The sequence below is a fragment of the Micrasema longulum genome, unplaced genomic scaffold, assembly GCF_059751315.1.
Source record: "Micrasema longulum isolate JH-2025_06_02 unplaced genomic scaffold, ASM5975131v1 h1tg002545l, whole genome shotgun sequence".
NCBI lineage: Eukaryota > Metazoa > Arthropoda > Insecta > Trichoptera > Brachycentridae > Micrasema > Micrasema longulum.
Window position 1 is genome coordinate 48984 of NW_028279684.1, and position 22733 is coordinate 71716.

Below are 22733 nucleotides of genomic sequence, written 5' to 3' on the forward strand. Positions count from 1 at the left end.
CGCGTAGTCCGCTGCAATGTCAGCCCGGACAAGGCTACTAAACACCGTATATTGAAAGTACTCGACGCATTTCATCTCGACAGTTCGTGTTGCCTGGCTACCAGCTCTCCGCCAGTGCCCGCTATTGTAAATTCCTTCTGTACAAAATAATAGGATGTAACCCGTGTGTAATTACTTAAAAAATAACTTCAATTGTAATCCATCTTGCTCTTTAAACCTCAACTGACGCACACCCGACCTATAATACAATTTACTAACATAAAAAAAGTTAATAACTATTTTATCTGTATTACTTCTTTCAAATAAATATATTACAATTTAAAAAATAGCAGCAGAATTAGCTTTATATATTTGATCAATGATCATGGTGGCAAAATCATTTACGTCAGAAGCAATTAAAAACATCTAGATAACTTTTATTTATTTAAAAAAACAATTATATCTATCTCCAGTTATCAATAGTATTATTTCGGTATTATCGATTATAAAATGTAGTTCGCGTGCACTTAATAATGGCACTTCACTAGGTAACTTGTAATTGGATAAAAAAACTTTATTTTTATTTATCTGTAGTTATTAATAAAAAACCTAAGTACTATCGATTATAAAATGTAGCTGTACACGATTAGAAAATAATCATCAATCGAGTTTTGGTAAATTAGGGTTTGAACCACAGATCTCTGATCCGTGAGTCCACAACGCTAGCTACGGGACCAGAACCAGGTTCAATTTGATACATACTCGTAACAGACTGGTCCAAGAAGATGTTTAAAAATTTAAAAATAGTTTTCAGGCGTTGGTCTAGTGTGTGAAATAATTCGATCAGATGAATCTCTTCACAACAATAAAGGTTTCAGCTCTTTAACTTCATTAAAATCAACAGATGGAAGAATTGAAGAAATATGGATGTTAAAATATAGGTAAAATGGTAATTGTTACACAGTGTGTAAAAGGGCCACTTAAAAACCAGCCAACGACATGTCATAAGCCCTGTAAATGCCTAGACTTCCATATTCCCTTTTCTAAAATGTTCTTTATCTCTGTTGTAATGTGTAAACATAGCTGAAAGTTAATCAGTCGTACGCTTTAAATTTTACCGCGAACTGTGAAAAATTGTAACCAAATTTAAAAAAAATATATTTATCAACAATATTGTGGGAATGTCCAAATGGTTGTAGACAAGGTTAGGGAGTTATTCAGGTAAATGAATATAATATAATATTATTATTGATCGAGTGATGTAGTAGTCAGCGAGTTTGCCTACAGTGCAAAAGGTCTAGGGTTCGATTCACGACATGGTTAACATGAAACATTTATTTAAAACGGTGTTTTTATAGTAGAATATTTCATAGTCCCTGGACTGGCACCTGAAGCGTAAGACTGGTCATCTCGCCATCGTGTAGCAAAAATCATCAAGATACGCTGCAATTGGTGTACCAAGGCAGTGGCCTATGCACCATTAGTTGCGGAAAGGGAATGAGGACACTATTATTTATACTAACTGCGGTGCTATTCTGAACACTTTTATCTTGCGTATTTACATCCAAAATAAAGTTTTTTCTACGGCCGCGAGAGCGTTTGGAATATCACCCCTGCTGGTATAAAAAGCAGTACAAAAATTGCGTATTGCGTAGTAGGTGAAATAATTCAATCGGATGAATCTCATCCACATCAATGAAGGTTTCAACAATGTTTGATTATGTCCAAATGCTTGCAGACTGGCTGGATTTCCTCCCTAGGGAGTTATTCACATTTAAACTTATTGCAACAGAGAGGGAAAACATTTTTGAGAAGGAAATATGGAAGTCTAGGCATTTACAAGGCTCATGACCTGTCATCGGCTGATTTAAGTGGCCACTGTGTAACATTCACCATTCTGCCTATGTTTAAACATCCACATTTACTCAACTCTTCCATCTGTTGACTTTTGTGAAGTAAAGGAGCTAAAACCTTTATTATGCGGGTGAGATTCATCCGGCTGAACCAAATCACTTACTAGGCAACGCCTGAAAACAATTTTCCAATTTTTACCGGGTAGTTAATTCAACAATGTTTGAGTATGTCCAAATGCTTATGCCAAATGCAGCCAATGACAGGTCATAAGACCTGTAAATGCCTAGACTTCCATATTACCTTCTATGTTTTCCCTCTCTGTTGAATAAGTTTAAATAAAGGTTTCAGCTTTTTTACTTCACAAAAGTCAACAGATGGAAGAGTTGAGTAAATGTGGATGTTTTAACCTACGCAGAATGGTGAATGTTACGCAGCGTGAAAACCAGAGTCCGACGATTTCGGAGTTAAGTCCCTATTGTTTTCAGGTGTCGACGTGATCACTCCGCGCGTACCATGCACAGACAATTTACTAATAGGCTCTGATGACGTAACGTCAAAAAACACCCAGAAAGTGGTACGATCATTGTTTTTCTTTTTCGAGTCGAAGTCCGAATTGGTAAGTCGAATATGTCATCACTCCACATAGTAAGAACACGCTTCGTACTGTTTTAGATATACAGGGTGTTCTTTAAACCCTGTCACATCCGAAACCACGATGATCAGTATGGGCAAGAAGACATATTAGCATATTAAAAAAAATATTTAGAACAAAGAAAAATTTAAAAAATATATATATTAAAAAAAACAAATGGTTGCTTATTTCTGCAGGGGAGAAGTGAAGGGAGCGCGGCGCATTGTCAGACTCCCCCCTTCTCCCTCCTCGTTTCAACCCTGCAGAAGTAAGCAACCATTTGCTTTTTTTGATATTTTATTCGTTCTAAAAAAATATTTTAATGTGCCAATATGTCTTTTTGCTCATACTGATCATCGTGGTTTCGGATGAGACAGGGTTTAAAGAACATCCTGTATGTATGCCTGCTACTTCAGCAGCTCAATTACAAATAACTATCGACAAGCTAATAAGCGACGTGATAATAATTTCTTACCGCGGTTGTTTATCGTATTTATTATTATTATTATTATTTATTATTTTTTTATTTATTTATTTAGTAGCATAATTATACATTTTTACAATTTAAAAAAAATTTCACTTGTTATATTTTTACTAAAACTAAAATCCCACCAAGCAACTTTTTGTAGCTTGTTGGTGTATTCGCGATCACAATGCAACATCCGTGAACACATAATATTAAATTTCAAAATATTTACGTTTCGCGACGTATAATCCTGCTGCGAAATCACATATTTGAATTTCACCGGTGTGCATATGAAAAATATTCCAAAACTGCTATTTTTATTAATTAATTAATTGTTTTTTATGCTATTCATTGCATTAAGCCGGCGGGTGGCAAGCCAAATGTCAAGAAAAACAGTCGCCACAGTGATTGTAATTAATTTTCACTTTTTTGTACTAGATACTCCTTACTATTTTGCAAATGCATTGTATTGTATTTGTATTTCTTTTTATAGTGGACACCGGCAGAGGTGCGAGGCTGTGAGAGTGAAGTGATGTTTCGAAAAAAACTTAAAACCCACTTTTTCTCTAAATCATTTGAATAAATCCGTAGCATGTCATGACGAAATAAATTGTTTTACTTAAATTCCAAATTTAAATGTTTTAATTAAATTTATTTATCTATAGAATAACTTTCTAAAGCGTCCTTGAGGTATTATTAATATTACGAAAATAGCGCTGTGTAAATTATCCACGAAAATAAAAATAATAAGTTAATGTTCCAATAGGGTTTGTTATTAACTGTTACATAATATAAAGAATAACAGCGAACCATTAAATTTGTCTTTTAATTTATTGTGTATTTTATTTGAAATTTATTTTAATGAACTCGTAAGGTACAAAAATAAAAACGCCTAATTTTGGGCGCTTTGAAGTGGCTCTTAACTTCTTTAAATAAGCTTAGGTTTCGGTCGAAATAAGAACACAGAAGCCGAAATTCGGTTTTAATTTTGGTTTCGCCTGAAAATATTATTTCGATCGGGCACCAGGCCACAGGTACTCATGCCGAGAATCGCAAGCGCAGCGACGAAACCCCCGTCACAAGTCTGTTGTTAAACCAAAAACCCAATCCAAAAATTTGCAACGCCTTCGTTCCATACAATAGAGCGAAATGGGGTCTCAGTAACTATAGCGCGGTATTAATCTGAGCTTACTTACTACCCACATAAGCAATAAAAAAAATCGACCCTAAGCGTAACTTATACGAACTCAATTGTGCATATGGTAGGTACTGCGTTGGCCTCCAATCGCAAATGTCTTCAATGCTAAATATAGTCAGATGAATCCCACCCGCATCAAGAAAGATTTTATTTCATTGACTTAAAAAAACATTAAAATTATTAAAATCAACAAATGAAAAATTGAAGAAATATGGACGTTTTAACATACGCAGAATGGTGAGTGTTACACATTGTGTAAAGTGGCCACATAACAGGTCTTAGCCCTGTAAATGTATAGACTTACATTTTTTTAACACGCATAACTAGAATCCGATAAGAAAATTTTCAATTTTCTATAACCAATACTTCATGCTGGAGTATTTTTAAAATTCATCTATCTCGTTGATCATTCTATTATTGGGTCAATAACATGGAAGACGTCATTGGAATAAATAAGAGAAAAATTGAAAAAATAATCTAATAAATAAAGTGTTGCCAGAAGACAAAAATAGCACAAAAATCATTATTTTTATGAAGCTTGAAATGAGAAGTACTTGAAATTATTTTTGAAAACTGGAATCATGTGGGCTACGTTCAATCGGGTTGTTTCACGTTTTTCTTTAAAATATTTTTAACCTTTCCCTCTCTGAGCATCCAAAAATTACACATGATCCGAACGGGGGAACCAAACGACCCCAGCGCCTACTTGTAAATGGCGTCAGGAGAATAAAACGTTGGAAGTGTTTATGACCGTACAATAATTTATTCATGTTTTCTCGTACACATATTTTACTCTTTCGTATATTTTTTACTTTTTTGTTAGTTTGCAGAATGCTTATGTACATTAAGTGAAATTGACTCTAGTATTATTTTTGTCTTTTTTTGTTTTAATATTTAAAAAAAAAAACTTTACAAATTTAAAAACAAAAACAGGAAAATGCTTTTTTCTATTAATTTCACGATTACAAAAAATATACGGCAAATAGCTTAAACAATACTCGAGTTATCAAATTAAAATCGGTCTATGGGGGATTCGAATCCCCCTTCGGTCCGGCTAGGTAAGTAAAAAAAAAATTACGATGTCAAAGGTTTTTATTTCCGTGCGACGTCCATTTATATACGAGTATCTATGGCTATCATTACGGCAGAATAATTTTAAATATTTTTTTAAGCGATTTTTGAGAATGGAATATGGAAGTCTAGGCATTTACAGGGCTTATGACCTGTCATTGGCTAGTTTAAGTGGCCACCTTGCACACTGAGTAACATTGACCATTCTGCCCATGTTTAAACATCAACATCTCTTGAACTCTTTTATATGTTGACTTTTGTGAAGTTAAGGAGCTGAAATCTTTTTCATGTAGGTCATAAGCCCTGTAAATGCCTAGACTTCCATGTTCCCTTCTCAAAAATGTTTTCCCTCGCTGTTGCAACAAATTTAGATCTAAATAACTCCCTCGGGAGGGAATCCAACCTGTCTGCAAACTTTTGGACATACTCAAAACATTGTTGAATATTTTATCTAAGAATTAAAGCTGCGGAAACAATTGTCAAATCAACATTTGAACTTTAGCTAGATAAAACATCCTTTTGTTGTAACACAATTTAATAATACGTATGATTATTATTTAGAAACTTCGCTGGTCTGTCTTTAAACCGTATTTTAAAAAAAATGTTATTTTATCAGTGTTGACTGTTTGTTTCTTTAAAATTAATAAACACTTTTGACAGAAAACGCGTAACTTACTTTTTGTTTGAAATATTTTCGAACAATTTTACCCTGTAGCTCAATCACAAATAACTATCTACGTGCTGATAAGCGACGTGATAACAATTTCTCACCTGGGTTGTTTATCGTATTCGCGATCACAATTGAACGTCCGTGAACACCTTATATCAAGTGTCAAAATATTTACGTTTTGCGACGTATAATCCTGCTGCGCAATCACATATTTGAATATCACCGGTGTAAATATGGAAAATATTTCAAAACTGCTATTTTTATTTATTTATTATTTATCATGCTATTTATTGCTTTTAGCCGGCGTAATGTTGGCAAGCCAAATGTCAAGCAGTCGCCATAGTAATTACAATTTAATTTTCACTTTTTTTATTAGATACTCCTTACTATTTTGCACATGCATTGTATTATTTTTATAGTAAACGTCGGTTTTTCGCCAATGAACGTATTTATTTACGAGGAAAATAAAAAAACAAACCGACACGAGCGTTGACTTAGAGATTACACACGCGTTGACTTAAAACTGCGATAACTTAAGCATGTTCATTATTGTTCATTGTGATCGCTCAAATGCTTAGCATATTTATAAGCACGTCGGTAGTTATTTGTGATTAGGCTAATGCTGGAGTATTATTAGCGCTATGATTTTTTTAATGTTTTGTAATTTTGAAATTTCTACGCCCGCGACGCCACAAGTTCTCGTCTGTGAATTCTGCTGATTGCTTCCCGGAAACCGGAACTCTATCACAACATTTTATCATTGATTGCTTCGGAAGAACTTCTGACGTAGTTCATTTATATTTTAAACATTTTCGAGAAATACCGCCGTACAATTAAAGCTCTAAATTTTACCGCAAGCAAGAAAACATTTATATATATATATAGCACTGAACATCGTCATTATTATTTTTAATAGAGAGGATTTAATAAAACGGATATAAAAGAAAATCTTTTTGATAGAAAGATTAACTTTTAATTAAAAACATTATGAATCATTATTTTTTCAATAAATGTGCTAATAAAACCTCCATTTTGAATTATGTTCGTAAAAAAAAGAGTTGATTCACACATCAACACCACCATAACTAATACCGGAAATAGCACATACACATACGTAATTATTTCGTACATTGAACTAACATCAACACGTGTTTGTCCCCTCGCTAAAATAGTATTGATCAAAAGATTACCTACCTACATTTGCAATGGAATGGTAGGTAGCTTTCGTGTAGAATGTTTTTTTTTTCATAACTTTTAACTGAATTATTTTACAGAATACTACACATCTGTGTGACACGCAACTCATAAATTAAAATCAGACATTATATTTTTATATTACGACAAAACCTCGTGTAAAATTGCAAAAAATATTGTGCGAATATAAAAAAAGTTGCAAAAAAAGGGCGTTACGCGATTAATGCTAATCTCCCGGAGATACATAAATTATCAAACCAAGCCTTTTTGACCGATATATCGTGTTGATACGATAATCCTTCATGCTCAAAACACATTAAGATTGTGAAAATTTAACTTACCTAACGCTTTCATGAATTCATCGAAGTTGTCGGATGTCGAGAGCTTGTATTTCTTATTCAGGAAGGCGTCCATCTTACTTTTATTAATTAAACTTGGGTTTAAATGCAAATTGAGTTTAGCGACAGTTAGTTTATGCCGTGAATTACGAGTATTATTCGAGCACTGGCGAGCCGGTTGGAATACTGTTAGAAAGCGAGAGAAGTTTCGCTGCTAGACGTCACTCCCGAATGCCGGCAAATGACTGGTGCGAAGTTAGTTACAAGCTGCGCCGCAATAAGCGGGAGACTCGAAATAAGCACACTGCGGTCTGCAAATAAGCAAACAAACGATGAATTAAAGCCGAGTACCTTCTCATTGCATTGTATTGTATTTTGATTTAGGTGTATCACGAATGTTTTTTACACAATGGCGTATCTATATCGTAATAATAATTTGTTTTTAATATGCCCTAACGCGATTCGTGCACATAATTTTATTCTGCTGAAGGTTTCCACAAACAATGGTGACACAAATATTATGCGCTTTATGGCGATTTTGCGGTTTTCAGTATGTAAATATTTTTTATGTTGATGTTTTGCTTTTTGTTACCTACTAGTAAAGCCTATATTAAAAGTGACATTGAACCCGTGTTATGTATAGTTCAATGATTTAAACACTTGAAATTTCGTTTCGTGTCAAGCAATTTTTAACCATAAAACTTTAATGATAATCTAAGAAAGTACTTGCGCGAATTACTATAGTATCCCAGAGCCCCGATTACAATGGGAAGTTAACAGGGTTATCTTCGACTGTCTATAAAGAAAAACCGATATTTGCGTACGAAAATGAGTATATTTGCACCAACATTTAAAGTATTTTTGTCGGTAACTTATAATTGAACATGTTAAGAGGAAAAAATTGTACGCAAAATCCGATTTTTATGCAGAAAACTTCATTTTACTTAGTAGATAAAATTGAAGATAAATGTTAACTTCCCATTGTAATCGTGGCCCAGGGTGGCACTTTTATCGATATTTGTTACCTGTAGGCATTTACAAGCTAAGCCTCTGTGTATTTTTCAATTACAATAATGTACCTTAAGAAACAGTATGAGTTAAATCATAGGACTACCATAGTAGTCCACGCGAGCATTGAAATGTGTGAAATTGGTATGTTCGGGGTTATCAGGCTGTAAGCTCAATGTTTTGTAACAAATGATTTATACGATTATTTATATTTAATAAATCTATATTTTATGATAAGTGTATGTTTTTTTTTTTTCGTATATTTTTTTTTCATTTTTTTTTTTGGCAATTCATCCTGTGTAGGATGTTTTTTTTAAAATAGTGGAACAATAAAAAATCGTGTAGTATTTTGGCCTACAATAATAGGCCACGCAAGCGCAGATGTAAAAATTGAGGCGCGCGGGTACTCTAGTGCTAAAAATAGTTTTAAATGCATTTTTCGTCCGGTTCTAATTTTTAAATACATAAATTAGAATGGTTATTTGTTTTGTATACCTTTGACTGCTAAAAAATGGTACCGTTGCCTCTTCTAAGCATAACTTATTATTTAGGTATATTTTTAATTTATTTTGGCTATTACCATCCTGCGGTAATATTAGCCAGAAACAAAACATACTACACATATTTATTTAGGTACCTACTAAAGATTAATAATATTGTATAAGTAATAAAAACAAATAAAAAAACAGAATTTTGGAAAAAAATTGATCGGAACCAGCATGAACACGATCACAATACTAGAGAAAAGAACAAAATTAGACTTCCATTTAGGAAAAAGGCAAAGTCACAAAATTCAATTTTATTTAAAGCAATTAAAAAGTATTACGAAATGGAAAAAAATATTTATGAAGAAAAAAACATATCAAAATTTAAAATAATGGTCAAGACATATGTGATAAACAATTTATAAATTAAATATATTTGCAATGTTATTATTAGAACACACATAACAATATGTATGATATGTGTGCCCTACTTTAAGATTTAAATAAAAAAAAATATAAAAAAATCGGTTTTTTAAAAATCTAAAAATTGTTTTTTTTCCCTTATTAGGGCCTTCTACCAAAACATGATAACATCGGCCAAAAACAAGTTACATGGATTTACAAATTATAACAAACAATATCAACACAAACAGAAAGGAATAACAATATGAATACAAACTATTTACGAAACTAAAATAGATGTACGAGAATAACATAAAATGATAATTGTAACAACAAACATAACTAAACTTACAGAATTCCAACATAAATTGAAATAGGCAAAAAAAAGCACATCAAAAACCTGTTAGCGCCTAACCTGTTAACAAAAAAGAGATACAGTAAAATACACATGGGTACATATAACTAAATGACTAGAAAAATTACAACAAAATTGATGGTAAAAGATAAAGAAATAATTTTAACATATTATTTCAATGAACCAAATATTACCTACCATAGCAAGGAACAGTTTAAACACAAAAAAATATTTACAGCATCGATCAATTAGCAGTTTGTGCAAAAAAAACTGAGATACACGAATTGGAAAGGTTATACAAAACATAAGTAAAATATCAAATATTTTTTTCATACAAACAAAATGTGATTGAGATCTCCAATACCTCCGGATTCGCTGGTATTAGAGTCTATACTTGGAATTAAACTAATAAGATGGAATGCAACAGTGGCCAGACACGAAACGGCAAAAAGTTGCTATCCTAGACCTACATATTAAATTCACACGGGCTGTTATACCAATGTTCGGAGGGAATATCATGTTGGATATTGCTATAAAAAATCCCTTTGACAATTAAGAAGAATTCCACTCCGCTTTCCAAGAGTTACAATCAACTTTTCTGATCAAATTCAAAATATTTGATAAAGCCACTAAACTTAGAAATCTTCACCAAAAACGGAAAATTAGTTGTTGATGCCAAAATGAAGCATACCTAAAAACCTACCTACCAAATAATAGCGTAATTAAAAACCGTCTCTAAATCTTGTAAAAAAATAATCAATTATACTACTTGACACCGCAAACTTAGCATTCTTCATTGAGTTTGTGAAACATAACTAGAAACCTCACAATTCTTTTTTCAATGTTTTTCGCAAATATCTCAGTAACTCCTTCAAGGGAGAGTTCCAAGTTTGCTTCTAATACAGTCATTTCTTGGGTACTTTTTTCCATTTCCAGAAAATAAATCCTTTATATCTAAATCAAATATTAAAACAGAAACACATTTCAGTTCAGTAGCTTATTTTATATATTATTATAATTCGTTGACAAAATTATTTTTAGCGTTCTATTTTCACATCGGCATTTAGAACACGTAGCGCACTCTAAAAAAATCCCGATCTACATCGTGCACGATACATTTATGTAGACGAACTAAGTCGGGAGAATCTCACCCAAATCAATAAACATTTTAGCTCTTTGTTTCATAAGACATCAACGGATGGAAAATTTAGGAAACATGGATGCTCAAGAAAATGCGTAAATTGAAAGTCGCGGCTCTCAAGTACTTTCTACCAGCCTTTTCTTGTAAAATTTGGGTGATAATTATTTATTTTAATGTTTCTATAAATTTATTTAATTCGTTTAAGAATTTGATAGATATAATTTTTTTTTTAATATGTATTGTTTTTTTATTATCACTATTTATTAAATCTTCTAAGAGCAACTCTTCGCTTCTCCCTTGCAGAAGTAAGCAACCATTTGTTTTTTTTAAATATTTTATTTTTGTAAGTTTTATTCGTTTTAAAAATTTATTATTATGTGCCAATATGTCTTCTTGCTCATACTGATCATCGTGGTTTCGGATGTGACAGGGTTTAAAGAACAACCTGGATAATATTTTTTTTTTTTTTAAATATCACTCGAAAAACACGACATATTTGGCATTGATAGTTGTGACGTCAGGATTCGTGACGATGTTCTAAAAAAAATTAACGGTCAGGAACAAAATTTAAAATTAGCGTGAATCGTGAAGTATTACGGGCGTGGCCAATGCAATGACCGTTGTTGCGGAAGTTTAAAATTACCAATTTAAAAATATTTTTGTTGCTACTAATGAGTACCGATTTTTTTTACTGAACAGTGTGTATAGACCTTTCTTACTTTAAAAATGCTTAAAAAAACGCGATATTTCCATATTGGCTTAGGCCGTGTATATGATAAATAAATAAATAGGGGCTAGATTTCTTACTGTCCGTGCGCTTTGTAGCTGTAAGACGTGCCGTAATCTAGCTCCTATACACCATAATAACTTTTTTAGCATGAATACTTTACAAATTTACTATTATGCTTAATGTTAATTTTTGTTAATTTCTTAACAATTTTAAGTTGCTAGAATTTCATTCGTCCATGCACTTTGTAGCTGCAGGGCGATTAGTAATCTAACTTCAATGGGTAAATGTTATAAACTATCAAATATCTAAAATTAGTAAATGGGGTCTAGAATCCCAACCGTCCATGCGCTCAGTAGCTGCAAGACTCGTTGTAATCTAACTTCTATTTTTTTAAATTAGTTTATTATTTCGTTTTTTGAAAGTATCACTTAAACTTTAAACTTCATTGTCAAATAAAAAAATGCAAATACTCGTAGGGGCTGGATTTCTTACTGTCTACGCGCTCTGTAGCTGCAAGACATGCTGGGATATTTATTCAATGTACAGCGCCCTTGAGGTGATTTTCAGAAAAATTGCGCTATATTTTTTTGTAATTTTTTGTAATAATGTGACCTCACTGGGGTTTCCCGTGCCGAGGACACTTAACAATATACTTTTTTTAAAATTACATTTGAGAATAAACAAAGAAGACTTACTTAAAAAAACAAAGATAATTAACAAATATTCCGTCAGTTTTAAAAACGGGGTATTTATGTTCATCTTTATTATTTATATTACAAAACACACAATGAAAATAACAAAAACCTAACACAAGCTATACACTTGTGGAGCTGTACACTTGTGGATAAATTATCCTAATATTAATACTTTCTCGATAATATGTATAGATGGAGATGATGTTTGTAATCGTGGCCTTAGAATATAAAGCTAACATAAAACCTTTACACGATCAAATATAAAAGAAAGTCAATGTCGCATTTTTTGCACATCCGTCGCTGTTCTACAGTCACGACGAAATGTTGGACTTATGTCACTTTTGAAATGGCGTGTCGGCAATATTAATAATATTTTTTAATCAGCAACAAAGTGCGGGTTTTTACTAAAGACAAGACTTTGGAGGGTACAAAGATCAAATTTCTGACCCATTGTCACGTAGTAACTCTGCTGTTACAATTGAACGTAATTATGCAGTAAGCAGCCAGTCCACAATTTGGAAATTATAGATTTTGGGGTTTTCGGATGCTGTAAGGTCAATTCTATGTTTTGCTGAAAACAGCAAGGCCGCTTTCATTCGAAAAACTGTCATAATCATTTTCTGAAAAAAGAGGTGATCACAAAAACGGTATTTCTCTATTTGCAGAAACCATCTTACGGTATAGATGCTGATGGGAAGATTAAAGCTAGGGTTTCCTAGGACAGCGGTGCCCGTATTTTAACGGCCGCAGTGAACGGTGATGCGGTGGACAGCCGTCGTAACGATGACTAGAGTGTGGTTTCCTAGGAAAACGGTGTTATCAACACCATTTAACACCATTTTCCTAGGAAACCACTCTCTAGACGACGTTACGACGTCTTCCCACCGCATCACCGTTCACTACGGCCGTTAAGATACGGGCACCGCTGTCCTAGGAAACCCTAGCTTAATGCCTCTGGAGGCATTAATCTTTATGTAATATGTAATATTTATGAAAACATTCCTGGGAATGTTTTCATAAATATTAAAGTGGATAAATACACAAATATTTTAATTTTATAAATTCAATAATTTAATAATACCTTTAATAAAATATAGTTTTAATACAGAATGTCACTTCATACATTTAAAGTTTGAATGAGATATCATTTAATATAAGATATGGCTGTTTTCTGCAAAATGCATATTTTAGGTCAGCCATATTTAAAAAATCACCAAAATTCGCTATCAAGAATCTTTGAGGAAGGGGAAGATCTAAAACTAAAGGAGATAAGGTCGTTAACATAACTTACTACGCTGACGATGCAACCATAGTGACGTGGCAGTGGCAATTCCTGACGATGCGAACATATATATCTCAGTTAGTTAAATATTTTTTAGTATTTAGGTTTTGAAATCTCGATTAACAGCGTCCTAATCTCCTAAGTAACGAATATAGCTTTTGTCGAAAGAAATGTCATATTGTACGATATACATATGCGGATTGTAAGCAAGATTTTTATATACTTACATACAAGGCCATATTGTACATTGAAATTTCTTCCCACCTTCCCAAACCGTACATGGCAGGGGCGAACCGTGTATAGAAGCGATTATGCGCAGCTTACCATTATATTTGACTAACCATAATAACGTTTTACTGTAACTTTATTTACAGAAAAACAAATAAATAATTACTATTTATTTCAAATCAATTCCACCGTTTGTATTTGTATCCTAATATAAATATTGATATTAATAAAGCGCGCCCAGCGCCTGCGGTTAGCCAAGAAACTAGCCGATTATTCCAGCTTATTTTTTCATACAAATAAGTACACTGTATTTTGAACGTCTTAACCCAAGTGCGGGTTTTTACTCCTAGATTAAACTTGCAGATTACACAAATTATTTGAAGATTCTTGATTTGGAAAATAGTATTTCAAACATTATTTCTTAAGGGCTATTTTTCTTTGAGGTGGTACTTTTGACATAATACCATTATTACTTTTATGGGTCATATTGCAGGACATATGGCGCTCGACGCGACTGTTTTTAGCACTATTAATTTCTAGAACAATTCGGCCAGTTGACATTTCAATTGAATACCTAATATCGACTGAATTCATAGCGCTATTTAAAAAAAAAAGAGTTATGAATTAAAGTAATAAATAATATATCAATTTAATATAATATATCACAAAGTTATGTCGTTTGAGTTGATTTTACAGATGAGAGTTGTTGTATCACACAAAACCACGGAAAAATAGATGGTTGATTTAAAAGTCAATCGTCTTTTGTATGCTGACGATGCTGTACTCCTTGCTAATAACAAAGAGGAACTGCAATTCTTGGTAACAAAGGTCTACGATGTATGCAAGAGAAGCGATTTGCTGATGAATGTCGATAAATCGAATGTGATGGTTTTTGAAAGAAATGAAAGTATGACTAAATGTGAAATCACTGTGAATGGAGTTATACTAAAACAAGTAGAGGAATTTGTGTATCTGGGAAGTATGTTCACTAGGGATGGAATGACTGAGAAAGATATTGAAAGGAGGGTGAGTGTCGGGAACAGAGTAAACGGATCGACCTTGGCAAATAAATGCTTGTCACAAGAGGCAAAATTGGCAGTTCACAACGGAGTCCTGGTCCCATCCCTGATGTATGGGAGCGAAGTATGGACTTGGAAAAACAGGGATGAAAGTAAGCTGAGTGCTGTCAAAACGCGATCTCTCAGGCGAATGTGTGGTAAAACTATGTACGATAGATGCACAAATGTTGAGATCCGTACATTATGTAAGGCTGAGACAAGCATTATCGACAAAATCAAGAAAGGAGCTCTGCGCTGGTTTGGACATGTAGAACGAATGGACAGCGAGAGAACGGCTAAGAATATTTACAATGCGAATGTTGATGGATGCAGAAATAGAGGAAGACCGAGAAAGACATAGTATGACCAAATCCAACAAATACTTAAAGATGGACCTGTCAAAAGTCGGAATAATCGGCGCGCGTGCATGAGAAGATGTATGAATGTAGAGGAAGCGAGATCTGTATGCAAAGATAGAGTGTTGTGGCGTTCTATCCTCTCTGCCTACCCTTACGGGGAAACGGCGTGATGGTTTGTTTGTTTGTTTTTATATTATTTACGTTCTGTGTAGGTACAAAAATATGATATTTTTTTATGGCTTAACTGTAAATAAAATCACCATTCGCCACTGGTACATGGTCATCTTCTAGGTGATACATGATACATCTGTATGTAATCTGATTCTGTAATCTTATAATTTTATACAAAATTTGAAACAAACATTGACTAAAAATCTACACTATTCTATGAAGAGAGGAGAGGAGATGGGCAGGAAAGAAGAAGGGGAAATGAACTATAATGTGATCTATAATAGAACGCTGTACTATATTGGTAGATATGATGAACGGTTAGTGGTGATGAATGGACGTTCTCACAGTTCCAATATTGATCCATTGATCCCCCCTCCCTGGGGTCAGCTCCCCTTCCCCCCTCGCCCGGCGGTTGTGCGTGACGGACAATGTGGACATAGACATGGACAATGGGCATGTCATGTTCCCAGCTAAATTGTAGCATTCATCTCCAATTAGCATTTCTCAAATGCTCCGGCCGAGAGACGGTTCAATAGACCTGCTAAGTAAGAATGCAAAGTATTTTTTATTTTATTTATTCATTTAAAATTGTGTTCGTTTACATATTCATGAACTTATTAAGGCTTTTTAGACTTGCCCGTGTTGAGCCATAACAATTAACGTACCATAAAAATAAATTAAGTTATACTAACACGTGTTGCCATAGAATAACAATCCAGGAAAATAAAATATTAATAATAAAGAGTCAAACAATAAATAATAACGTTCCAATCAAGATAACATCAAAAAATAATTACATATAAATATTAAAATATAAATTATACAAATTTAGTTCCTTACTATGCAAATATGCAAAATAATAGAATCATTGAAATCAATAGAAAATAATATAAAAAAATAAACAAACAAACGATTCCCCGTAAGGGTAGGCAGAGAGGATAGAACGCCACATCACTCTATCTTTGCATACAGACCTCGCTTCCTCTACATTACATGGGATCACATTTTATGTATTAGTATCAAATGCACTCCTCGAAATTATTTTTTTATATTTCTAGTCTACAAAAACGTAGAACTAATAATTGAAAAAAATCTCTTATTATTTTTAGGTATATTTCATTTTTACTTTCTATGTTTATTCATTTACATATGTTTTTTTTTCTTTTTAATACTAGTATTTTACACGTATCTTAATTTTTTAAAATTATAAATGGTATATTCTGTAATTTATTTTTGTTCTCCAATTTTTAATTACTAATTATATATTTTCAAATTTGTATTTAAGCCTCAATTTTTATTATTATCGGTATGTTTCCCAATTTATATTTTTGTTTAATTTCTTTATTACGAATTTTATATTTTATAATGTGTATTTGTGGTTCAATTTTTATTATTATCGGTATGTTTTATAATTTATAATAATTTTGTCTCATTTATTTACTATTAATGGCATATTTTCTAATTTATTTTTATGATTCAATTTTTATTATTATTACTTGCATGTTTTCTAATTTATATTTATATTGATTTTTTCTAATGTTATTATTATTCTTTGAATTTATTAAGCATCATTTAATGATATTAAAAATATAAAAAAAACACATGAAAAAAATAAGGTCCTTCCTAAACACAGGAATTTCCTAGCTAGTCGGGACCTGAAACAAATAAACTCTGTACATTTTAAAACTGTGAAATACATAAATAAATAAAGTTCGGCATACTAAATGGTATAATCGATGTAGGTTGAGAAACAATAAAGTACTGTTCATCGATCAGCATAGAACAAACTATGCCTTAATTCTCCAATGACCCGCCTTTGTCGTATTGTTAACTCAAGACAAGATCTGGACTTTTTTGGTTAAGTTTACAACGATTTAAACGAGCACTAAATACATAGTCCAGATTTTGTCTTGATGTCCCTTATGTTTGTCAATGCTTCTTTTCTTTTTTTTAATGTTTTAAACTATTATTTTATTGTAATATTTAAACCCTATAAATTGTATACATGGACAATGTCCGTTAATAAATAAATAAATGATTTATATTTCTTTTAGTATTTCTGTTTACCAGCTTTTAAAATGTGGGATAAAAATATATTACATTTACAGAGCTTATAACCTGTTATTCTCGGGTTGTATGTTAATTTCATTTCTACCCTCGATATATTTTCCTTTTTTTCTGAGAAACGCATTTCGAAATAAAAAGCAGATATTTCAAAAAACATTTATTATATTTTAATAAAATATTACATACATTTGAATAGTACAATGCAGAATATGTGGAATATATATTATGGAAAATGTGAAAATTTTGGGTAAGTAACTTTAAAATGGATATATTTTTGATATGAAGTTTAAATATACTCATTTTAAAAATGTTAAGCCATAGATTGATCCCTTTTGGATACCTGTATAGAGTAAAGAGGTTAAGTTAAAAAATTTCCGAGACTTTGGAATAATTTATTGTAGATAACATCAAAATTACTAAATTTCAAACCGTTTTAATTTAAGTTCTTGATAAAATTAGGACTTAAAATTTTCCTAATTACAATTTCTCTTCTTATTTATATTATTATGTAATGTGTATGGGTTTTATAGAGAAATCGTTTTACTGAAGGATTTAAAAGAAACAATGATTCGTTGTCAGTTATTTTTAAGTGCATAATGAAATTATTGTATTCATTATACAGTTTAGAGACTCATTCGATAGATTCTCAAATATAATCAGTTCACGTTTCGGTAAAAAACGCTATTTTAAAGTACCCAGAACACAGAAAGGACTTTAGAAGTGATTACTAACAATGAAGTAATGATTTAATTGAATTAAAGAGTGATTTTATGAAGTTAGAAAGATCAAACACGAAGCAGTTTTAATTTACTGTACTCTAAAAATATTACATTTTAATTGATGTCAATAAAATTCCTTGGTTGAGTTTTACTTTGTTTAATTTGACCAAATGGCGCTCTCGCCTAAGCAGACATCTTCTGGCCAGTCCTGAAGATGGTAATTATGTCAAAATTAAAGAAAAATCTATTAAAAACGTTAAGTTTATTTAATTATAAATTATTTTAATGAACGTGATTCGAATTTACGAAGACAATATCATATGATACATTTTTATAATCTATACAACGATTGCAAATTTACATGAATAACTTTGAATACGTGGATTTAAAATAACAAATTTATAAATTGATGTAATGAATGACTTATTAATATTCGAAGCAGCGAAATTGAACGAGGAATTGTTTGAATGCGTATTAAGTTGATTAAACTGTGGTTATTGGAGGTCTCGGTACCACGCCGCCATTCTTGGCTTCATCATTAGCAGTTTCCAGGGCATCGTCTTCTTCTTCCTCTTCATACTCTATTGGATCTTCTGGCTCGCCGAGAGCGTGGACAAATTCTGGAGAGTGAAAACAAACATATTTATTTATTTAACACTATATATATTATAGGCAATTTCTTCCTACCTACCCAAACCGTTCAGTTTGAGAAAATGACAAGTATATGGACATATTTTAAGGAATTATATCGAATCTTAAAATGTTGAACATTTAAAAAAAATAATTTTCAACAGAGAGGGAAAACGTTTTTGAGAAGGGAATATGGAAGTCTAGGCATTTACAGGGCTTATGACCTGTCATTGGCTGGTTTACTTCCATATTCCCTTCTCAAAAACGTTTTCCCACTCTGTTGAAATAAATTTGAATAGGAACAACTCCCTAGGGAGAAAATCCAGCCAGTCTGCAAGCATTTGGACACACTCAAAAATTGTTGAATTTTTTTTTTAATTAACTAAAAAAAATCCCATTTTCATATAAAGAGAGGAGAGGAGATGGGAAAGAAATAATAAGGAGAAAGGAACATCTCAAATATTTATTTAAAAAAAAAAAGAAAAAATATGAGGTAGAATGAAATCCAATAAAAGTATTTTATTTTGGCTACCTCGCCAAATTCTTAATATGGAATTCTATCAACAGGGAAATATCACTTTAAAAAAAAAAACATTTTTAAAGTAATAGAGGTTTATGAAATACTGTTCAGTAAAAAAATACTTTTTTTGCTAATTATTATTAGGATAAAAAATACTTTTAAATTTGTAATTTTGAATTCCTGCAAAACGGTGACTCCATCGGCCACGCCCCTAATACGTCACGATTCATGTTTATTTGTTCTTGCCATTGAAATTTGTGTAGAACAATATCATGAATCTTGACGTCACAACAACCAAGCCCAAACGCGTCGCGTTTTTCTACGAACGTATTTTTATTGAATTTCTTTTTTACATTTATGTATGAACACATTTCACCACATTAATGATTCTCAATCCATTTCATATATTTTTATCGTTGTGATATTTCCCGTATGTGATATTTCCCCAACAATAGTAAGGCAGACTACACACATAATCCAGAAAAATCCATTACCAAAAACATGTAGATCGAGAAATTGTTATATTATTTGTTATGAAACCATGATTATTGTTTTATTTTCGATATTAATCTTAAAAAGAAGTCTAGTTTCGTACGCACCATAGAAGTCGATTCTTCCATCACCGTCAACATCTACTTCTTTTATCATGTCCTCGACTGAAAGAAAGTCAATTTAAATCAATTTCAATTACAAAATATCATCTATTTATCCCGGGAGTATTACATGGACAAAAGAGTATGGTTTACTAATAAACCCGTCTAAAACACAAATTATGTTTGCAGGTAGTCAAAGATTGCTTAGTAAGCTAGACATACCTTCACTTAATCCTCTTATTGTCAATGGTACCAATATTCAGTACAGGAAATCCGTAAAAAATCTAGGAGTACTAATGGATGAACATCTCTGCTGGCGAGCTCATACTAATGAATTAAGCCGCAAAATATTTTTCAGTCTACTTTCACTTAGAAGGTTGCAAAAATTCTTACCCATTAGTACTAAATGGACTCTTGTACAAGCATTACTACTACCCATTCTAGATTACGCTGATGTTTCCATGACTGATTTAAGCTGTGAGCAACTCGATAAACTTGAACGACTTCAGAATACATGCATAAGGTACATTTTTGGTCTTAGGAAATATGACCACATTTCTGATTATCGTAGGCAACTGAAATGGCTCAAAATTAGACAGCGGAGAGACTATCACTCCCTCTCACTTCTGTTCAATGTACTTCATAGTCCTAACGCTCCTATATACCTGTGTGAAAAATTTCAACGCTTATCAGTTCATGGTTTACCTCTTCGTTCTCATTCTCAAGGCACTCTCTTAATACCCATACACAATTCCTCTTTCTTCTCTAACTCATATAGTGTCCATGCGGCTCGACTGTGGAATCATCTCCCATCCACCATCAAAGATGTTACTACATTATCTCTGTTTAAATCACGTCTGAAGAAACATCTCCTTTCTCTTCCTTAATCTCTCCTCCTTTCCTTTTTCCTCTTTCCTCTTTTTTCCTTTTTCCCATTGAGTAATAGTTTCGATTTAAGGTAATTTATAAACAAATACGTTTATTTCTATTTTTATATATCTTTAAATTTTTATTCTTTTTTTTTTCTATTGAATATGTTCTGTAACTTGAATAATAAAAATAAAACTTTTATTTTATTGGTTGGTTGGAAGAAATTGCCATTTGGCAATAAGCCCGCCAATGTACAAATAACATTATGTACAAAAAGTTAAATAAATAAATAAAGTATTTACAGCTTCCTTGTGGGAGGTGTTCTAGAAACATACATATAGAATTATGAAGAACACAGTGGAGTGTGTGAAATAGAACCAGACGCCTCGTCGCATAGTGGTTGGCACGTTCTTCTACCATTCATGAGGTCCTGTGTTCAATTCCTAGCAGAGTGAAATGTGAAATGTGGATTTTAAAAATTGTTGAAAATGCAATATTGGATTGTTCCTGGGCCGGCGCCAGAAGGGTATGACTGATTTGGTTTACATAAGCAGTGCCCTATGCACCACTGAGTACAGAAAGAGAAATGATAATGGTGATGATTTAGTATTATTGCTGTTTCTTGAGGCTGTTCGGTGCTACGGAAAATTGGATACAACAAATGTTTTCTCTAAAATGTAACAATTGGATGGCAAAGTTTCCTGTAAATGTTGGAAGAAAATAATAAAAAACATTTTAATAAAAACGATCTACGTTGAACGACATCACTGGTTCATATGAATCGACCAATGATAAGAGAGTCATGGAAGATTTGCGGTTTGCCTGCCGTCTGTGGACCAATGGCAGAACTCTTTATCATAACCAATTCAAAGAATTAAACTTGAAATGGCGAGTAAATACGCAGATTTTCAGCTGCATAATGTTTCCGTTAGCTTTTAACAGGAAACTTTTCAAAACGAAAAAATATTTGGTTATTAATAGTAATCATAATTGTTTTACTGGTGATCTTTGGCTCTTTTGACTAATGAGTTTGCGTCGGCAAACTTGCACTGTTATACAGCATAGTCACAGCAACGTAAACTATAGTCCTTAAAATATAGCCTGATTAAAATGACAGCTGCCAAACTAATGTCACTAGTGTGATGGGAAATTACTTATCACTGATCATGTACTCGTACCGATCAAATCGATTTTATCAGTTTTCCATGGAAACATGAAACTCTGTTTCCAAAAATTGATATAAAAACGCAAAAACAAGCCTATTATAGTGTGTTTAAGACAATTTTTTTACTAAAAAATAAGACATAAAATGCTTATTTTCATGAGCAACAAAAAAAATTATTTTTTTTATTCGATCGATTTACATTAATAAATTTGTCCCATCTCTAACATTTTTGCAAAATGACGTAACCTTGTTCTTACGTTCTTACGTCGTTAATAATTAGGTTTATTTTAGTTTTAAAGCTGATTTTATATAATTATTTTGATTTATATGTCAAGCATTGTATTAAAAATATAAATTGACTTGCCAGATACTAATGATTTTTCGTGTGTCAATATAAATCATTCCTTAGACGTTAATACAAAGTTATGTCGTCACTTTTTCTGACAACTGTTATTCTAATCAAGCCAAATTTTAAGGACTATACGCAATGTGTTTTCTCGGTAAACGTATAGTTGCTGGACTATTTTTATTTACTCCTGATGATTGATATCAGACAAAGCCACAGCGAAGCGTGGCCGGGTTCAGCCAGTCTCTCATGAAAGTCGCGATGGACCACTCACTTTCTTCTTCACTGAGATCCTCTCCCAGGCACTGCAGAACTGCGCGGAGGTCGGAGGCGCAGATGTAGCCCCGGTTGTGCTTGTCGAACACGTGGAAGGCGTCTCTCAGCTCCTTCTCTTCCTCCTCGGCCGTGTTGCACTCCTGGGCGGCTCCCATGTTGGACAGGATCGTCACGAACTCTTCGAAGCTGACGTTTCCATCACCTGAGTAAAGGAACCATTTCAACAACAATA

At 32.6% G+C, this 22733-nt stretch overlaps 2 protein-coding genes across 2 annotated transcripts in view; both read right to left on the reverse strand.

The window, feature by feature from the left end:
• Positions 1 to 7648, reverse strand: part of fabp (fatty acid binding protein) — a 46522-nt gene extending 38874 nt beyond the window's left edge. Inside the window, exon 1 of the mRNA XM_088240647.1 lies at positions 7405 to 7648. Within this exon, the coding sequence (XP_088096773.1) occupies positions 7405 to 7477 (73 nt within the window). The 5' untranslated portion in view covers positions 7478 to 7648. The remainder of the gene's footprint in view (positions 1 to 7404) is intronic.
• A 9975-nt stretch (positions 7649 to 17623) lies between these two features.
• LOC148271989 (troponin C-like) lies at positions 17624 to 22698 on the reverse strand. Its single transcript, XM_088240648.1, has 3 exons — positions 22500 to 22698; positions 19851 to 19907; positions 17624 to 18721 (listed from the first exon to the last, which is right to left on the reverse strand). Exons 1-3 carry the CDS (start codon positions 22654 to 22656, stop codon positions 18585 to 18587), a joined length of 351 nt encoding a protein of 116 aa, XP_088096774.1. The 5' UTR covers positions 22657 to 22698; the 3' UTR covers positions 17624 to 18584.
• Positions 22699 to 22733: the final 35 nt, after the last annotated feature.

What these genes read in the sequence shown, in the direction of transcription:
- LOC148271989 (XM_088240648.1), bottom strand. Translation starts at nt 22,656, where the DNA reads ATGGGAGCCGCCCAGGAGTGCAACACGGCCGAGGAGGAAGAGAAGGAG. An exon ending in GGATCTCAGTGAAGAAGAAA is followed by an intron (nt 19,908 to 22,499) that starts GTGAGTGGTCCA and finishes ACTTTCTTTCAG; the next exon opens with TCGAGGACATGATAAAAGAA. An exon ending in TGGAAGAATCGACTTCTATG is followed by an intron (nt 18,722 to 19,850) that starts GTGCGTACGAAA and finishes TTCACTCTCCAG; the next exon opens with AATTTGTCCACGCTCTCGGC.